This window comes from Lithobates pipiens, unplaced genomic scaffold (assembly GCF_037356315.1).
Source record: "Lithobates pipiens isolate NorthernLeopardFrog02 unplaced genomic scaffold, aLitPip1_a1.2 Scaffold_19, whole genome shotgun sequence".
In the NCBI taxonomy this organism is placed as follows: Eukaryota; Metazoa; Chordata; class Amphibia; order Anura; family Ranidae; genus Lithobates; species Lithobates pipiens.
In genome coordinates, this window is record NW_027507764.1 from 327,868,455 (window position 1) to 327,889,250 (window position 20,796).

Here is a 20,796-nt window from a genome sequence, read left to right on the forward strand (position 1 = left end):
TTAAAGGATTATTTGTGTATACCCCCCTAGAGATTTTCAGACGTATCGGTTTCGTTGGGTTCTGGCAGGATTTTAATGCCCTGGCTAATAGTGTGTGAGGTTTATTCGCATTGATATAGAAATTGTGTTGTGATCTCTTGATGGTTTTATCCGCTGCTTTAGTAAGGAATAGATCAAATTCCAATTTGGCTTTGTCAAGATTCATTTTAGATAAAGAAGAAGGGTTATTTTGGAATGTGTGACATTTATTGAAATTTGTTTCTAAAGTCTGACAAAGGATTTTCCGCTCTCTGTTGAATATGTTTGCTTGCTGTAGACATATGCCACGGAGAACAGGTTTGTGTGCTTCCCATAATGTAGTCGGAGAGACGTCAGGTGTGGAGTTATATTTTATATAATCTTTGAGCGCAATTTCAATATTATTTTTATGAGCTGGATTTTTGAGTAGGAAATCTCTTAATATCCATGTTGGATCTTTTTTTTTTTTTTTTTTGGAATTATAGAGGCAACAGTAATGTAGCCTGCACTATGATCGGACCATGGGATGGGAATAATTTTTGTAGATATTATTTCTGGAATTAGCCCTATGGACATAAATATATGGTCTATCCTAGAGAATGAGCGATGGGGGAACGAGTAATGTGTGTATTGTCTCTTGGTTGGATTCAATTCTCTCCAAGTATCTACTAGGTTATGTTTTGTAATTAGTTTTGATAAGAGTTGTTTGTCTGCTGTATGTGACTGTGGGATTGGTGATTTATCCAAAAATGGGAATATGGTGTGATTAGAATCTCCACATAGAATTGTAGTACCTATTTTGTGGTGTTCTATAGTTTGAAATAAATGAGAAAGAAAAGAAATAGGATTTTTGTTAGGAGCGTAGTATGATGTAATGGTGATAGCGGTATCAAGTAGGTGTCCTTTAAGAATCAAGTAACGACCTTCTGGATCCTTGATTTCCTTCATTAGTGAAAATGGTGTATTGCGATGGAAAGCTATAAGCACGCCTCGTTTTTTAGAGGAGGCCGAAGCTGTGTATACTTGGGGGTAGTCTTTACTGAAAAATTTGGGAGTGGATTGTGACGCAAAATGAGTCTCTTGGAGGCAAACTATATGTGCTTTCTTGGATGAAAATGTGCGGAAGGCTTTAGTGTGTTTGTGTGGAACGTTTAGTCCCTGAGTATTTAATGATATGATGTTTAATGGGGCCATGGAGTTGGGAAAAGTAAATATGTGTTGGTGTTTATGTTAGAATGTGTATCATATAAGAAATTATTTGTCTCCAGAGTATAGGGGTGGAGGGAAAGGAGATAATGACTGAATAAGAAAATACAATTAATATACAATATTGAAATACATCTTAACATATCTATGTTCTTAATGTGTCCGTTGGGAGGAGAAAATCTCTCCCTCCAAGGGTACATGAGCCACTGTCAACTGCCCGGTGTACACCGAGCTGCTGAGGGTAGCAAGAGAGGGTGCAAGGAACTTCCCTGCAGGACACCAAGAGCCAATCATATAATTTCATTTTTAAAGCAAAAAATAAAAATGTAAGATTAAGGCAACCTCAGAGACAAAGAAGAGAAGAGAGAGAAAAAAAAGTTATAATAAGGTGCCTAAATTATTAGGAACATTTCCTAAATAAGATTATGATAAAAATACTAAACTTCAGGAAGACCTGACCAGGTTGGCATCGGTTGAATTCTCGTGGCTAGGTCGGCTAGCGGCATTCAAAATGCTCCATCTCCCCCAAATATTATATTTGTTCAGGACTGTCCCGATCCCCATACCCGCCAAATATTTCCAATCTCTGCAATCTCTCCTTTTAAAATTTTTGTGTCAAGGCAAAAGACCCCGATGCGCAGGGTCCCAACTTACTAAACATCGTATGTCGGGAGGTCTAGGCTATATCAATTTCCAAGACTATTACTGGGCTTCCATTCTGACCCAAGCTAAAGAATGGTTCTCCAACACATCAACCCCAACACTATGGAAAACCATTGAACGCTCATCAGTCCCAGGTAAAGATCTGGTACCCTGGCTACTGGTCCTCTCTTTAGGAGCCAAACATACATAACTCCTATCTCCCCCAATCCTTGCTACATGCCAAACTTGGTCCAAACTTACAAAACTCTCCTCTAATGACCCCGACTACTCCGACGTACCCATCCCCATTGACACATTACAATATCTGATTGAATCATCCGACTTCAAGCGTTGGAAAATGCTGGGTATCAACCACCTAGCTGACCTGATTACTGCGAACGAAATTAAACCTTTTCCCATACTACGTGAACAATTCCAACTCTCTTGCTCTGATATATTTCTATACCTTCGCACTAAACATTGTATTAATTCCCTCAAAAAACGAACCATCTCGATCCCTCGTCTGGCATGGCAGTTCATTTCCTCCTCCTCTAAACTTAGTAAGGGCATATCTCTGCTATATAAACTATTCAACCACAAAATGACATTTATCAAATCAACCCCTCTAATCCGCTGGGAAAAAGAACTAGGCCATTCTTTCACTGAAGAAGAGTGGGAAAAAGCAGGTAGATCCGTCTACAAAACCACTAGTTGCTCCACCCTCTGGGAACTGGCATATAAAATAACGTACCATTGGTACTTGACCCCAGTCAGGATATCCAAATTTGATTCAGTAATATCTGACCTGTGCTGGAGGAACTGCGGAATGAAAGGCAGCTTGCTCCATATATTCTGGCACTGCCCAAAAATCTTAGCATTTTGGAAATCAGTATACCAACTTATAACTGAGGTGACGCTATCCGATGTGCCAAAAAAACCCTCTCTTGCCATTCTCTCTCTGTCATTGAACAGGTTCCCCAACCCAACCAGACACATTCTATCTCACATTTTTCTGGCAACGAGGCTTGCCCTTACCAGGAAATGGAAAGATCCACTTCCTCCCACCCTGAAAGACGTAATTCACACAATGCAGACACATTTTACACATGAATCCACTCTAGCACTAACCCATAAAAGCACATCACAAACTCTCCTCATGTGGAAACCATGGATACAATGGACTGAATCCCCACGGATGTTACAGATCTTTGAATGAAGTTAATAACGTATGGATCTCTCAATACCATTTAATAAAATATGACAACGGAATAGGGGAGGGGGGGGGGGACCACCCTACAGGGACACAGTAGTGATCCCCATGCGGGGTGTCCAGGTGGGGTGCTCCTCCCAGCTCATCTCCCAAAGAGCAACTTCCAACACATAGCTGGATGTTTGCACTGAGCTTTAGTGACAAGCTCGTACCACAGCACGAAAACACTAGGCTTCATGTCCTCTAGAGGTTGACAAACATGCGGTAGCTCACTGCTGTCCCTCATAGGTCATCACCCTTATGCCCAGGTAAATGGCATTATAGCATACGAGTAATGGTATCTGTTTATATGTTTCCTTGCTTATTTCTTTTTCTTTTTCTATTTGTTCAACTGAACTATATATGTTTCACGAGCAATAAGACAAGCATCTATGTTCAAACTCTGTTTATAATGAAAATCTTTAATAAAAATTTATTGAGAAAAAAAAAAAAAAAAAAAGATTATGATAAAAATATTGATTGGAAGTCAGACAAAAAACTCGGCAGTAGCCATTCTGTTGAAAAGGCAAGATAGTAGCCTCAGTACAAGTGTTTATCAGTCCATAGTGTCAGCCAGATCTGGAGATGGAGATTGTATGCGACTTCTTTTCTGTGGATTGTAGTCTTCTTCTCTTCTGGAAGCAGAGGAGGGATTATCAGCATATGAGGATGATTTTTGGCGAGTGTCTGCAGCATCTCTTGATGTGTTTATCATCCCTAGTTTCTGTAAAGTTGTTTGCAGGTCCTTAGCTGTTCGGCACATATATTTGCGACTTTGGAAAGTAAAACGCACTGAGAAAGGAAAGCCCCATTGGTAGATTATGTCATTTCGCTGTAATATTTGCAGTAGTGGTTTCAGGGTTCTTCTTTTGTTGACTGTAATTTGTGAGAGGTCTGTGAATAATTGATATTTATGACCCTGGAAAATTATTGGATCTTTATTTCTAGCTGTATTTAGCAGTAGTTCCTTAGTGCGGTAGAAATGCAATTTTGCGATAATGTCATGGGGAGGACCATCTATTTTCTTTGGTGCTAGGGCTCTATGAACCCGGTCCATTTCAAGACGCTCTAGTGGGATAGCTGGTTGTAATTCTTGAAAAAGTGCAGTAATAGCACCGTTTAAATCAGTCACAGATTCGGGTATTCCTCTAATACGTATATTGGAGCGTCTTGCACGATTTTCGAAATCCTCCAATTTGGATTGTAATATGTAATTTTCCTCTTTAAGAAAATCTATTTCTGAGGCAATGTTAGATGTATAATTTTCCAGATCGTCTGCTCTAATTTCCAGTGCTGATGTACGCTGACCAAGTATTCTAATTTCTTTGGTAAGGTTTGTGGTGATGATATCTGCAGTGGTTTTTAGTGATTTTTGAAGCAGATTTTCTATTTGTTTCAGCGTTACAGGAGGGGATAAGTCTTTTTGTGTGGAAAGTTCTAAATTCTCCAGAACTGACATATTTTTCTCAGGTATTTGGTTAGAGAGACTATGTGCCTTTAATGAGAGAACATCTTTATGTAAAGCAGCAGAAGGGGCTGTCTGTTTGTTCTCCTCACTGTGTCTCCCCTCAGAGGGGGAGGGTTTCAGTGCCATACTGCTGTGTGTGTGAGGCGGCGCTTTCTTGTTAATTTTCTGCCTCATGAGTCTCCTCTGACCCCCCCGAATGTCACCAATGTAAGGTAGGGATATTTATCTACCGTTTGGTATGATATATATGCGGAGGGTCAAGTTACCTCCGCCATTATATGGCTCCGTTGTCCTGCTGAGAATGGAGCTCTAAGCCAGCATTACCTCACGGCTCGGCTCCGCCTACTCCCTCCGCACTATGAGCTTCTTTTATGCTTTTTATGAAATATGTCCATATATTATTTACCCATTGGAATTGGCTAATTCTCTCATTGAAAGAGCTAATGTCTGTTACAATTGGCCTGCCATGAAGGGGGTTTAATCCCATGTGTTTTGGGGAGATGAGAAAAAGTGGATAACACAAAATGTTCTGGATTTCATGTTTTTTGCCTCCCTAGGACTAAAAACACCCAAATACCTTTGTTAATTAAATTGTTTGTGAAATGATATACATATTAGTAGGGTCACTCTTAAGTATCCTATAGGTACCCCTATCTGAGAGTTACCTGTTGGTTTATCTCCTGCACATTTCAGTATCCATCATTTCCACCAAGCCACCCTTGTCTGCATTCTGAATCGTCACAATGGACTTCTCATTCCCAAACTTCCTTAAAGCTGCTCTTTCCCAAGATGTTAAGGGCATTTGGGGCACACAAAGTGGATTTATATCCTCTGTGGCTATTTAGAGATATATTTAAATGAACATTTTTTTTTTTTTGTTTATGCCCAGAGTTCAGCTTTAAAGTATAACTTTAGGCAACATTTTTTTTTGTTTGTTTGTCAGTTTTTTTTGCTGTCTGGGCCCCCATTAAGGACATTTTCCCTCTCCGTTTGTCCTGTTTACGATTATCTTTGAACGTAAAAGCAAAATAAGATCCCAAATTTTGGATTGTTCCCTTAAAATTAATAGAGGGGAAATCTTCCAATAGGGATACTAGTTTTGGTGACCTGGGGATCCCCAGGGAATTCCCTTAATTTGCAGAAATTTCCTCTCACTTCCTGTTTGGCTATGGGATAGGAAGTGAAAGAAAATCTCCACAATGGTTTTGCTTATAGTTATAATTTAAGATCCAACAAATTTGAGAAGCATGCTTTCCTTGAGGTAGTGGATGATTTCCATGGAGGGCACTTGGATTTTGGAGTGTGTCACTTTCAAAGGCTTTGTAATCTGGAACTTTTTGATTGTTGAGACTTTTGAATTAGCATTTTGCAGAATACGCATTGATGCAATCACTATATTTGGTAATATTATAATTTCAACCTTTCATTTATTTTCGGGTGTGGACAGCAGAGTAGGGTGGGTCTTTAAATCTCTTTCAGAAAAAAGCTACATAAATAATAGAGCCAGGTAGGGATGGACTTTGTCCCCTTTTTTGTTCACCCTCACGCTATAACCTTTCACAAGGTTGATTAAACTTAACAGGACTATTCATGGAATTATTATTGTTAAAAATAAAAATTTATAATAGCAATGTTTGTCTATACTTTTTTCAGAGCCACTTTATCTCAGTAACAAATTAATACTGCACACCCTTCCCAACTCTAGGCCCTTGCTGTACTTGTTTCTGTAGGTGCTGAGCTGTCAGTGCCCATACAGCCCATGTAGCGGTCCAGCTCTTCTTCCTCTTCTCTCTGCAGAGCTTCCAGGGTAGATCATAGCAATTCTGACTGGTCAGTGAATGAACAAAACATCACTCCAATTTGCCCTGAAAGCGCAGCAGAAGTAAGCAGGAGAAGAACGGGGATTTGAAATTCACAGAACACTACACGGGTTGTTTGGGCACTGACAGCACAGAGGTAAGATCAGTGGGAACCATGGGGTAGGGAGGGTGTATGTTGTTAGTTTACCTTTCCATTTTTTTCCTGAAAAGGTGAATTGACCCTTTAAAGAATTCAAACAGTTTGTTTATTTCTAAAATCCTAATATAATTCGAAGGCATATGAAGCTCTTAAAGTGGCTGTGAACTTCAGACATGAAATATGAACAAAGCATATCCCTCTATAGTGTGCATTTGTCTGAATCCATAGCACTAAGTGCAATTTATGTCTGTTGCTTCATTCCTCTGCTATCATGTCAGAATCACTTCTGACATGCTTTTTTCACACCAAAAGAAAAAAGGTGATGGGGAGGGATCTCCAGCTAATTGACAGCCTCAGCTCTGTTCCTGTGTTCTGTGTAAAGGATGGTGTGTCCCTCCCCCCCAATCAGCTCTCAGAGTTGTCATCACTGTTTTCTGACAACTTGCACCAGATTAATATATTATGGACTTTCAACAAATGTAGAGAAGAGAAAACAGCAGATAAGCAGGTGCAACTTTTGTAGGTGGATTTGTTTCATCTCCGTATAGGAGGCCAGTCACATCACTGGTTATATGTAAGGATTGACAACCACTTTAATCTAACCATGTCAACTCAAACCATTACTGCCCTTCAAAGTGACTTTCCATTCAGATAATAATTTGATCTTCCTTTCCACACAAATAAAACACATCTACAATAAAGACCGACTTTCCCCCTCTTCTCAATTTTAGGACAGGGAATGAGAGAGTTTTTTTTTTTTAGGTTGGAGGAGCTATTATTAAAATAATATCCTGCCACACAGTTTATAATTAACACTGACATCAATTAAAGCATAACACGTTATTTAAGAACACTCAGGCCATACTATTTGCTTATTAATGGCTGCTGGAAACGTATCATTTACTCACAAACTCTAAAGGAAGTATAGGCCCTCTACCAGGGATCTCCAAACTACAGCCCTCCAGCTGTTGCAGAACTACACGTTCCATGAGGCATTGTAAAACTCTGACATTCACAAGCATGACTAGACATGATTGGAATTGTAGTCCCTAAACAACTGGAGGGCGATAGTTTGGAGACCCTTGCTCTAAATTATCAGGCTACACATTTATCAAGGATACTTGATTAGAATTCTAACACTCAAACTAAAGCCTGGGTTGCAGTATGACTCTCTAAATGCACTGTGCCTCTCCTGATTAAAGAGGCTGTAAAGGCAGAAGGGTTTTTCTCTTAATTCATTATATGCATTACGATAAAAAGCCATATGTGTGCAGCAGCCCCCCTCAGCCCCACTAATACTCCAGCGATGTTGCAGGAGTGTCTCGGTTGCCCGGGACTCCCCTCCTCATTGGCTGAGACAGCAGCGCGCTATTGGTGCCAGCTACTGTCAAAGTCAGCCAAGTCAATGAGGAGAGAAAGGTAGGCGAGGCTGGGCCATGGCTCAGTGTCTGAATGGACACAGGGAGCTGCAGCTCATTTCCAGTGTCTTCATAGCAAGCGGTTTGCTTTGGAGGTACTCCAAAACAGGAAGGGACCAGGAGTATCGAATAGGGACCTGAGAAGAGGAGGATCTGGGCTGCTCTGTGAAAAAAAAAAAAGTATAACATGTTTGTTAATTAAAAAAAAAAAAAAAAGGAAAGACTTTAGTATTACTTTAAGACATTGATCTTCTGCCATGCTCTGCAAAGTACCATTGGCATCCTTTCATAAAACACCTTAAATATTCACAGTTCAAAAATACTATTAAGCATAAACATAAATAATAAAATAAAAAAAATAATGAAAGGCCTTTTGAGACTATCTGTATTCAGAGACAATGGATTAACCAAGCCATTTCTTGGATATACAATCTGGTTAATGCACAACATAGAATTTCCAGCTCTAACCATAAAAAGGCATGGGACAAAGTCCTACATGCCATGCTGAGTGACAGTAATCTTTATATGGACATCTTTAGTATGATGCAAACATGTTTTATAAAAGGGAAAAGGCAACCACCTAGAATTAGAATTCACTATTGCTATACTTTAATAAAAGATAAAACCCTACTATGTTGTAAAAGTAGGTATTAAACTGGTCTTACACAAAATGTAGTAAAATATTAATATGTTAGATTTGTAGTTAGAACATGAAATAAAATAACAGGCACACAATACATTTTTATACAGAAGAATGAAAAACAGACAGGACACGTAGACAACTAAATGGTTCAGTGCATTTAAAGCCCACGGGGTAAAACATTTCCGAAACAGAGTAAATGAAACATACCAATAAGATTCCAGTCATGAAGCTCTAATATGTCCCTGAACAGGTAAGAGGAAAACAGTTCAAGTCCCTTCACACAGAAATGCTGAGGGAAACAGAGAGATTGTATATTAGCATCCAAACTAGCATTAACCCCTCACAGGCGAACAGTAAAAGGCAGACAGGCAACAAAGTCAAGAGATATCAACTTAACGTATATGTAAACACAAATACAAAACCCTCATAAAATCTATTGTAACTTCGCGTAATTGTCAACATTTTGAAATCTGCACCTTTCGTTAAAATAATATCCGTTGATTCTGCCAAGAAGATTATTGTTCTAAAATGTTGTTATAGGGTGACAGCACGCTTTCCCTGTCACCCCTTTGTGTTCCTGCTTTGTGGATGGACGTTCCCAAGCTTATGATTCCAATCCGGGATTAACCTTCTATTTTAACTTAAGGTATTTAAGAATGTGTAAAAATATATGTATATAGTTAGAAATTGTTCAAAATGTATTCTGACTATCTTACAGTTCCACAGAACCTGAGGAGTTGTGGGGCGACAACCATGAAATGCTTCATAATTATTGCATTGCTTCCCCCAAATGGACCCCAATTTCCATTTGGGAGCCTCACTGTTGAACAGAAGGGAATACATTGCGATTAAATGTGAAAAAAAAGAGAAATAAGTTTTAAGTATCCATTTTATGTAATATACATGTAAAATGTATGGTAACAAGTTTAAATCACACTTGTTTTAACGGTTTTATACTAAATGTTTAATTAATTTATTTTTAATTTAAAGTTTTATTTTGCACACCAGCAAAACAATACAATTCCAGCATTGATTAAGGGTATAATATTCAAAACTGTTACACAAACATATAATAAACTAAAGCCATAAACATAGTACAAAACATGAAGATTAATGCCTGAGCGGGAAACTGAGAATGTTGGTACTCTGTAAAGTAGTGCAACAGTGTGTAACAATAGGCTTACCAAGAGACCAGGGTATGAGTACGATTTTTCAATAAAAGGAAAATAGGGAAAAGTGTCACATCACAGAGGTTGTATGACATGCAAGCAAGAGTAAGCAGAAGAAAATTAGCAGGCTCTATAGGAATTGCCACACAAAAAAACTGAAAACTTTGGAAAAGAAAAAAAAAAGAAAAAATAAGGGGGGGGGGGGGTGAGGATTGAGTATGCTGCACAGTGACAGTTGCTCCAGATATAATTCAGTGTTTCTCCTTTTGTTTTACGCAGCCATTAATTGTCCCGTCAGGTTGATTATATTCACCACAGCTATCCACTGACCAACTGTTAGGGATTCTGGGCATTTCCACCTTTGCAGTATACATTTTAGTGGCTTTGAGAAGATGTATCAAGAGGGACTTCTTTTATCTATACCTTGAAAGAGGAGTGAGGTGAAGCAAGCATTGCTCTGGTTCGTCTGCTTGCAAAATGTCTGCCAGTCTAAAGATTAGTTTCCAGACCGAGTCCCAGAAAGGATAAATGTTTAATTTTAATAGTAGAGCATTTTTTGTTACAATTTTTGGCAACTTTAAGTCCCATAACCAGAAGAAACGGTATTTGTATCCACTGATTCTAGGTGCTTGTGCCTAGCTACACAATCCTAGCATCAGATATATAGGATTTGTTAGCTAACTCATTGTCATTTGGTTACGATTCACACTCTACCTAACAGAGCTATTGTAAAAAAGCACCATAATGCAGCACAGGATAATAGAACACATTATAAAGTAAGAGCAAAAAAAAAAAAAAAAAATATATATATATATATATATATATATATATATATATATATATATATATATCAGTGCCTTGCGAAAGTATTCGGCCCCCCATTTCAGGCTTCAAACATAAAGATATAACATTTTAATTTTTTGTGAAGAATCACCAACAAGTGGGACACAATTGTGAAGTGGAACAAAATCTATTGGATAATTTAAACTTTTTTAGCAAATAAAAAACTGAAAAGTGGTGCGTGCAAAATTATTCGGCCCCTTTACTTTCACTGCAGCAAACTCACTCCAGAAGTTCAGCGAGGATCTCTGAATGATCCAATGTTGTCCTAAATGACTGATGGTGATAAATAGAATCCACCTGTGTGTAATCAAGTCTCTGTATAAATGTACCTGCTCTGTGATAGTCTCAGGGTTCTGTTGAAAGCGCAGAGCGCATCATGAAGACCAAGGAACACACCAGGCAGGTCCGTAATACTGTTGCGGAGAAGTTTAAAGCCGGATTTGGATACAGAAAGATTTCCCAAGCTTTAAACATCCCAAGGAGCACTGTGCAAGCGATCATTTTGAAATGGGAGTATCAGACCACTGCAAATCTACCAAGACCTGGCCGTCCCTCTAAACTTTCAGCTCAGACAAGGAGAAGACTGATCAGAGATGCAGCCAAGAGGCCCATGATCACTCTGGATGAACTGCAGAGAACTACAGCTGAGGTGGGAGAGTCTGTCCATAGGACAACAATCAGTCATACACTGCACAAATCTGGCCTTTATGTAAGAGTGGCAAGAAGAAAGCCATTTCTCAAAGATATCCATAAAAAGTCTCGTCTAAAGTTTACCACAAGCCACCTGGGTCCACACCAAACATGTGGAAGAAGGTGCTCTGGTCAGATGAAACCAAAATCTAACTTTTTGCCCACAATGCAAAACAATAGGTTTGGCGTAAAAGCAACACAGCTCATCACCCTCAACACACCATCCCCACTGTCAAACATGGTGGTGGCAGCATCATGGTTTGGGCCTGCTTTTCTTCAGCAGGGACAGGGAAGATGGTTAAAATTGAGGGGAAGATTGATGCAGCCAAATACAGGGCCATTCTGGATGAAAACCTGTTGGAGTCTGCAAAAGACCTGAAACTGGGACGGAGATTTATCTTCCAACAAGACAATGATCCCAAACATACAGCAAAATCTACAAAGGAATGGTTCACAAATAAACGTATCCAGGTGTTAGAATGGCCAAGTCACAGTCCAGACCTGAATCCAATCGAGAATCTGTGGAAAGAGCTGAAAACTGCTGTTCACAAACGCTCTCCATCCAACCTCACTGAGCTTGAGCTGTTTTGCAAGGAAGAATGGGCAAGAATTTCAGTCTCTCGATGAGCAAAACTGATCGAGACATACCCCAAGCGACTTGCAGCTGTAATCGCAGCAAAAGGTGGCTCTTCAAAGTATTAACGCAAGGGGGCCGAATAATTTTGCACGCCCCACTTTTCATTTTTTTATTAGTTAAAAAAAGTTTCAAAAATCCAATAGATGCTCCGTGAGATGTTCAAAGCTTGGGATATATATATATATATATATATATATATATATATATATATATATATATATATATATATATATATTTTTTTTTTTTTTATAACCTAACCCTGCTTTTAAACTTCACCACTTTGTAGGGAAAAAAAAAAACATTTATCATTTTCCTTTCACTTCACAATTATGTGCACTTTGTGTTGGTCTATTACATAAAATCCCAATAAAATAAATTAACTTTTTTTGGTTGCAACATAATAGAATGTGGAAAATTTCACAGTGTATGAATACTTTTTTAAGGCACTGTACATGGAGCGACACAGATGTTCCATACTTGGGAGTGAGACTTAATCACCAAGATAGAACATCTCTATAGGCAAAAATTTCCCTCCACTTTTAAAAAAATTAACAGAGGATCTGAATCATTGGGCCCAACTGGAGCTCTCCTGGCTAGGAAGAGTCAACTCTGTCAAGATGATGTTACTCCCTTGTGTTTTATACTTTTTTAGAGCCTTACCCATCCCTACAGTTAAAGCTCACCTATAACCCTTGCAATCCAAAATCATTAGCTTCATTTGGGGAGGAGTAAGACACCATCTATCGAAAAGGTAAAAATTAAACCCTGCGCCATGGAACTAAAATGTATATAGGGCTGCCGCTGTGAGTGGGGACCCAGGAGGGGAGCACAGGAAGTCACCTGGATTTTAACAACATGTCACCAAACCTGTACCTCACATTTGATGAACTTTATTTTGCATAACTGATGAACTTTATTGATGGCACTTTATTTTGTATGGAGCACTTTGTTATAGATATTATGTCACACATTCTGATGCTTGTATATGTATGTTAGTAGTTCATAGGTGCAGCGCTGAGTATAAATTATTTTGTCACCATCTATCCAAAGCAACTCTCTTTAGAGCCCAAGACAAGGGTGGAATGGGGGTTCCCAAATTACTCTGGTATTATCAGGTGGCCCAGTCCCAACTCTTGGCAATTATTTATGAGAGGCACACCTCAACTGGATCCATAGGGACAGACAACCTTGAATCATACTCTTAACTACTTACTATGGTGTCCCACTAAATTGGGATCCCCTATCCAACCCCAACCCAATCACACGCCTTCACTCTTTGGGATCCACAACTAGTTTCCCCATTAAGCCACTCTCACATATCTTTCATAATCCCCTTTTCCTCTTGTCCTAGATATATGGGCCTTCAAATGGTGGTTAGACAAAGGACTCTATAGAATTGATCACTTTTTTTCTTCCATTGTGTCTGCAATCCAAAGCCTATTGAGTTAGTAAACTAGAGATGCCCAGGTCAGAAAACTTTAGACTTTATCAAATTTCCCATTTCTTACATAAAATATGGGTATCTAAATCCAACCCCCCCCCCCCCCCCCCCTATCTTTTCTGACTATGAACAGTGGTGTGGTCAAGCTATGGAACAGAGAGGGGGCATTTTGGTCATATATAGGTCTCTATCCTCAACAACTTTAACCACTTCCATACCAGGCCTATTCTGGCACTCCTCTCTGTAAAAATCTATTTTTTATTTTTTTTTGGTAGAAAATTACTCGGAAACATTATGTTTTTTTTTTTTTTTTTTTTTTTACCAGACGCCCAAGGGAATAAAATGGCAGTCGTTGCAACTTTTTATTTCGCACGATATTGGCACAACAATTTTTCAAACGTGTTATTTTTGGGGGAAAAAACAGTTTCATGAATAAAAAAATAAAACAGTAAAGTTAGCCCTTTTTTTGTATAATGTGAAAGATGAAGGAAAGCCGAGGTAAAAAAAATAAAAATAAATACCCAACATGTCATGTTTTAAAATTGTGCACACTGCTAGTGCTAGAATAATTGCTCTCGCTCTAACGCACACGGCAATACCTCACATGTGTGCTTTGAACGGTGTTTACAAATATGGGCGGGACTTGCGTGTGCATTCGCTTCTGTGCGTGAGCTACCGGGGACGGGGGCACTTTAACTTTTTTTTTGCTTATTTTACTTGATTTTTTTTTTTTTATCTTTCTTTTTTAATTTTTTTTTTTTTTTTAATCACTTTATTCCTATTACAAGGAATGTAATCATCCCTTGTAGAAGGAATGGTGTGTGACAGGTCCTCTTTATGGAGAGATGTGGGGGTCAATAAGACCCCACATCTCTCCTTCAGGCTGGAAAGCACAAGATAAAAAAAATAAAAATAAATCATGATTCCATGCTTTCCAACCGCAAATTGCGGCGTTGTTTACAAAAATGGCCTGGACGTGACGTCATAACATTGCACCCAGGCCTCCGATGGTCAAAGAGAGGACAGAAAATCTCTATGACTGTGATCCGGGGGCAGCCGATTCTTTCCGTGGGTCCTCCGGAGAAGCACCCTCACCTGTAAGAACGATCTAGCAGCTGACCAATGACAGTCAGCAGTGCCGGGTGTCAGAATACAATAGTGGCAGCAGTAGATTCATCCATCTGTGCTTTTTAGCATGAGCAATCTGCTTGATTTATTTTGTTTGGTCTGCATGCTGAACAAAAGGAATCCATACGTGTATGGCCAACTTTAGTTTTCACAGACCATTTTGGAGCTGTGGGTCCTAGAACCAAGGCTCTGTGTAAGAACTTTCTCCTCATGCAAACTAACTACTATGTAAACTTTTTTTTATAAAAAAAAAAAAGAACAGTGCACAAAATATGGGACTCACCTGTTTGTAACATATTTTCTATATTCAGGATTTAAATTTCTCAGATGAGCGGACAGCAGCCCAGTTATCGTGGCCATGCACATGAGCAAAGTGATAGGGTCCTTTCTAATGGCTTGATATTAGACAAGGGCGTGACCAGAAGACGGAGCAAACAGGTAATTGCGGGAAGCACCTGTCTCTCTTACAGGATACATTTTTTTTCTTACTAAGGAATTCATAATTATTTTCTAGTTAATTGCTAACGTGCTAATTGTTCAGTAATTTATAGCTCAGTTGATCAATGACTATGTGCAGCGCTTCATGTCAGCGACAAGCTCGCCGGCAACGATGATCGCTCTACACTGAACTCTAAGACTTCGCTACAAATCACTGAAGGAGAGCAACTTGCAGCAATAAATGGTAATGAAACAATGTAACACAAGTTTGACCTGTGGCTGCAAAAAAATTCACTTCTTAGTAGCACATCTCTAGCGACAAAAGCAATTAGGTCACTAGCCAAAAATCACTACTACTAAATTCTAAGTGTGACATGACCCTAAATCTTCACGAGTGTCACAAACTACAAAGAAGAATTAAGAGAAATGCCTTGTTTGTCATAAAGAAAACTATAAAGGAATTACTTGTCATCTTGTGTAATGAACAAGTCACTCCTGAAAGAACAGGCCAGGAGCAGTAATGTAAAAAATAGTTTTGGTCCCTTGGGGGGTATACAGGTGTGAGAACTGAAGTGGTTAATAGGTTACATTGCATATAAATTGCCCTGGTTGCCTGTGCTGCCTCTATTAAATATGCATTACTACTGCCCAGAGGCTACTATATACCATGTAATCAGCAATTATGTAATATTGAAGGCAAATAATTGATCAATCGTTTTGATTTAGTACAAACTGACCAGCAGGCTATTTTCCATCTGAATGCTGCAATTATTAGTTTGCAAGCAGTGGTTTGCTGCAGCCAAAAAAATAAAAATATCTGCAACCCCTGAACTGTAACCAGTAATTTAAGAAGCAGATGGACCATCACTAAAAAGCTACAAACCAGTGATTCACTAGTATTTCCAGCTACAGATTAGCATTGCTTAGGAAGGATCATAGCCTCCCTGCTTCCATAGATCATTATGAACCTAGAACAAGAAAGCTTATTTAAAAAAAACAAACAGCTTCTTTTTTTTTTTTTGTAATATAATCTCCCACCATACAAATTGCATCCAACTCAGTACACCTCTGCTATGTTCAGTGCGACAAAGATGCATTGTTAAGCATCTGTACGCACATAGGCAGCCAAGCATGACAATAAGACTACGTTAAGACTAGCAGGTTCCCCGCTGTACTTTATTGCTAGTTTGCCAACATTACGACAGATTCAATAGCAGACAATGAATCATTTTGAAGTCTGCATTCATCTTATTTAGAAATGTCATTTTAGACTTTCTAAATATCAGGCGAAACAAAATAGCACGCATAAAAAAAAGCAGCGAGGAGGATATGATGTTTGGACAAAACGTACGTTAGCATAATATGAAGAGAAAATTAGATTCTGCTAATATAATAACGTTCGGTTCATTAGGCTTTAATTATACTCTGCACGCAGCGCTGTAGTTGTCCATGTCTATTTGAGAAAGCAAGATTGTCATCTCCCCTAAAGCTATGTTAAAAGCAACAAACATATCTTGCAACACTACGCCAGAGTGTATTTTTCTTTTCTTTTTCTTTTTTTCTTTTAAAAGAAACTGACTAATACAATATGGAGACTTAACTGTATTTTCTTGCCCTTTTCATAATAACTGCTGGCCTTATGTATAGGAAGTTGGCAGCAAAAACAAACACAATGGCATGCTAATATTGAGGCCATTCAAGTCTATTACAGGTGGCTTCCATTTACCAAGTTCTGAATGACCCACTCTCCACACACTATTACCTAAAGGAAGAATTACCCCATAATGTGAAAAAACAGTCCTGCAGGGTATTGTGAGCAATACAATATGGCAGATATGTCTTTTAAATGGATGGTAAGTTATAGGACCGTGCAAGCACAGCCAGAACGAGCAAAATGACCATTTCAAATTGAAAAGCAGGAAAGGACTGAAGAATGTTTCATACACTGAGGACGCTTTATATTCAGAAACATTGCACTAAAACATATCCTCTCTCTGTCAGCTGAATGTCACCTTTTTAATTCATTTTGATGAAACAGACAAGAACAAATGGACTGGACCAAAAGAGTAGAGTGAGTTAATTTGCTATTGACTTGCTTGCAGCGGCTGGAAAAAAAAAGGTGCTGATGTAATAAAATGCATATGTGTGTCCTGCCCATGAACTGCCTCAATATCTAAGACGACGTAGAGTTGTGACCCTCTAATTCACCTGCAGCCTGTGTATCCCTATGGGTTTTAGCACAGTCAACAACATTGAGCTGGCAGGACATCAAAGGATAAAGCTGTAATGAAGGTGGTAGAAGCGGATTCTGCTACTTATTACAAAATCCATTCCTGTTTCTTTAGTGCTCTCATATCAGGGGGACGGCAATAAAATGTGTACACAGAAAATTGCCCAAGTCCATGTTTAATCAATTAAATACCATGAGGCTGACAAAGACTTTCACTTGCTAGACGCTAGCAATAAAGGGGTTACACACGTTTCCTTACCTCGGGCATCATTTCCTCAATGAAATGAATTGTGTAGTCAATGTTAAACCGGATTACTTTGCACAAGGGAATCTGCAAAAGCAACAAGAACAGTAATCATTTTTAAGGGATAACGCAAGACTGCAGCATTTCTGAGAGCACTTAGCTCCAAATGAAGGCAGTGTATAAAACAAAGAGAGAAATAAGTCGTGGAGAATGAGAGATGGACTTTCATCCACCGCAAATTTTAGCCAACGTACCACTGCAGAACAATATCACCATCTAGTGGTTAAATGGGTTTAGCTCATTTAGTGAAATAATACAACACAACACTGGATATTTTAACAAGCCAATAAAGAGCAACATAAACAGTTAATTAATCATCACAAACCCAGAAAAAAAAAACAATTGCCTGTCCCAGAAAAGAAAAAAAAAAAGAAAAAAAAAACACTTATAGGTTATAATAAAAAAAAACATACGTTTTATTTTGTAGTAGAATTTAAATGAAACATTTGCCCTTAAAGTGTTACTAAACCTGGGACCCTGCATTCACCATATCAGGTCTCCCACAGTACACAGAATGTCGGGAATGCAATTATTTTAGTAAATATAAATTGATAAATATTTTTTTTTCTCATCAGCAGTACATAGCAGTCTTGTGACTTCTATCAGTGTCTGGTTAAAGCTTGTAGGAGGCATTCTCACTGTTCTATGAGACTGAATGACCCTTGACCCTCTTGTCTGGACAGTGCTGATCACATGCACCCTCTTAGTTTCCACAGTGAGTATAACAAGCATGCTTTATTGCATACACAGATTTGATTTGACTGTTGTGGGTTTAGTAACGTTTTAAGACCCTGTTAAAATATGTGCATTTTAGGTGGGGTACATAAAAAACAAAAACAAAAAAAAAAAAACCTCTGCTTGCTGCATAGTACTGAACTTTTTGTTTGCATCATGAGCATAAGATAATGTGTAATATGTCTTTTTTTTTTTTTTTTCATTGAAGTATAATGCTAGAAAACAGCTCAAAAAGAAAGGAGATTGGTACTTGCTCACACATTCAATACAGGCAATCCCCGGGTTGCAAACAAGATAGGGTCTGTAGGTTTGTTCTTAAAGTGGTGTTTCACTTTTTTTTTTTTTTTGGCAAAATGCCAATCATTAATATAATTAAATATGTCATTTACTTGTGCCGTTTTAAAAGACTTCTGCACCTCAGTTTTCTCCGAAAAAAAAAAAAAAAAAAAAAAAAAAAAACGTATAAAATCTCATGCTGCCAGTTGTCATATTGCCTGTGGGCATGTGAAGCCCACAAGCATCCACTTCTGGGACACTGTTCTGCTGATGGACCAGCATGCACCGCCCATTCTATTGCCGATCTCGCGCATGCGCAGTAACTTCGAATTGGAGCGCCGTCAAAAGGATAGGTTGCCATCACAACGAGCGGCGTCGTAGGAAGTCCCGCCCCGTTGTGATGGCAACAGAACGCCGAAATCACGCGATTGTGCGGCGGCAGCTCAAAGGAGTCAGTGCGCATAGAGGAAATGATGTTTTGGCCGCACTATCCCCGCCCATATCCGCAGTCCCCACATCCAGGAAGTAGACAGACTTTTCAGCATAACAAAGGTACAGTTAAAAAAAACAAAAAAAAAACAAACAAACAGAGGGTCTGTTTTTAAATTAGGTCATCTACATAATCATCATGAGCTATTGTCTTAAAATCGGGTGGAGCACTGCTTTAAGTTGAATCTGTTTGTAAGTTGGAACAGGTACATTTTGTAAGTGTAGTTCCAGCCAACAATTAAATTTTTAAGCTTTTTGGATAACATAGGGAAAGGTTATCATCACCCCTGTAACATTTGTTTTGCTGCCTGTGCCCCTGTTCAGAAGATTTCTCCTCATTTCTGTCTCAATGACAATTGAATTTTGACAATTTTGGGTTGCCTTGGTGATAAAGCATCAGTGGAGGTACCTTTTTCCCATAATAACTCTTAGCCCTTGTACACACGGTCGGACATTCCGACAACCAAATCTGTCAGATTTTGTCTGTCGGACTTTGTCCGAAACTGTTGCATATACATGGTCGGACAAAGTTGTCGGAAAATGCGATCGTACGTAACGTGATGACGTTATTTCGTTACGACGGGACTACGTTCAGGCTAGTAGCCAATAGCTTTGATGTAGGAATTTGATCTGAGCATGTGTGGCACTTTGTCCGATCGGAATTCTCTACACATGATCGGAGTATGTCCGATCGGAGCATTTTGTCAGAAAATTTTACCAACAAGTTGGAAAACTTGGTCCGTCGGATATTCCGACGGAAACAGTCCGATGGAGACCACACACAGTCGGAATATCCGACAAAACGGTCGGATCGGACACATTCCGTTGGAATCTCCGACCGTGTGTACAAGGGCTTACAGGAGAGAATTTCCCTTCCTGGGGGAGATTTCCTCTCACTTCCTGTTATTATGGGAAAAGTAAGAGTCATTTGTAAGTCGGATGTTTTTAACTAGGGGACCGCCTGTACTTCAGAATTCTAGCACTCTAGAACCTGCAAGACAACTAAAAGTCGTCAGGCAGAGGATAGCTGCAGCAAGTTCAGATAAATTGCTGTATTGCTGCATACATTTCTGCAATTGCTTAATTTCAACAAATATTTAGATTATTCCAGTAGCATAGCTATAAATTGTATGAATACACACAGCCAATACAGACAATCTGCAGAGTTAGGGTCTGTGCATTAGATATAATATATGAATCTTGTGAGGAGCATGGACCCACTTCCCTTTGCACTGCTGCTAGGCTGACTCATGGATTGTATACCTTTCAGCCCATAACTACCATGGAGGTAAAAGAATGTATTTACACACATTTTAGATATCAGGCACTGACAAGAAATAGGATGAGTCTGCTACATCTATTTGCCCACGTCAGGGACTGTAATATCATAAGGATGGCAACACATTATTGCATGGCATTTAAAGCCAGGGATATCTCTGAGATAAGTAGCACTACGTAATATGGCTTAATATAAAACTGTAGGATAAAATATTAACAATAAAACACTTAGAAAGGGAGGACCCCCATTATGCAAACATCCAATAGGTATATAGAAGGATTTAAAGAGTAAAACGAAAAAAAATAATAAAAAAAGGCGGACTTTGTGGGCATATCATGAGGCGATAATTCTAAAAAAAAAATGTTATTACAAATAAATGTAAATGACAAATAATAGACAACAACACTCTATTACTTGACATGGTCAACAGATAACCAATACAACAGACACGGAGGTATGAATCCTTTCACTAAGTAGATGAAAAAGTCCAAGATAGATGCAAATAAGCAGTATGTATATATATATATATATATA

At 38.8% G+C, this 20,796-nt stretch overlaps 1 protein-coding gene across 1 annotated transcript in view; it reads right to left on the reverse strand.

Annotated features, from left to right (window-relative positions):
- DROSHA (drosha ribonuclease III) overlaps positions 1-20,796 on the reverse strand; it is a 579,282-nt gene that overhangs the window by 349,094 nt on the left and 209,392 nt on the right. Inside the window, exons 10-11 of the mRNA XM_077492043.1 lie at positions 17,439-17,510; positions 8,811-8,892 (exon numbers count right to left, since the gene is read on the reverse strand). Coding sequence (XP_077348169.1) covers positions 8,811-8,892; positions 17,439-17,510 — 154 coding nt within the window. The remainder of the gene's footprint in view (positions 1-8,810; positions 8,893-17,438; positions 17,511-20,796) is intronic.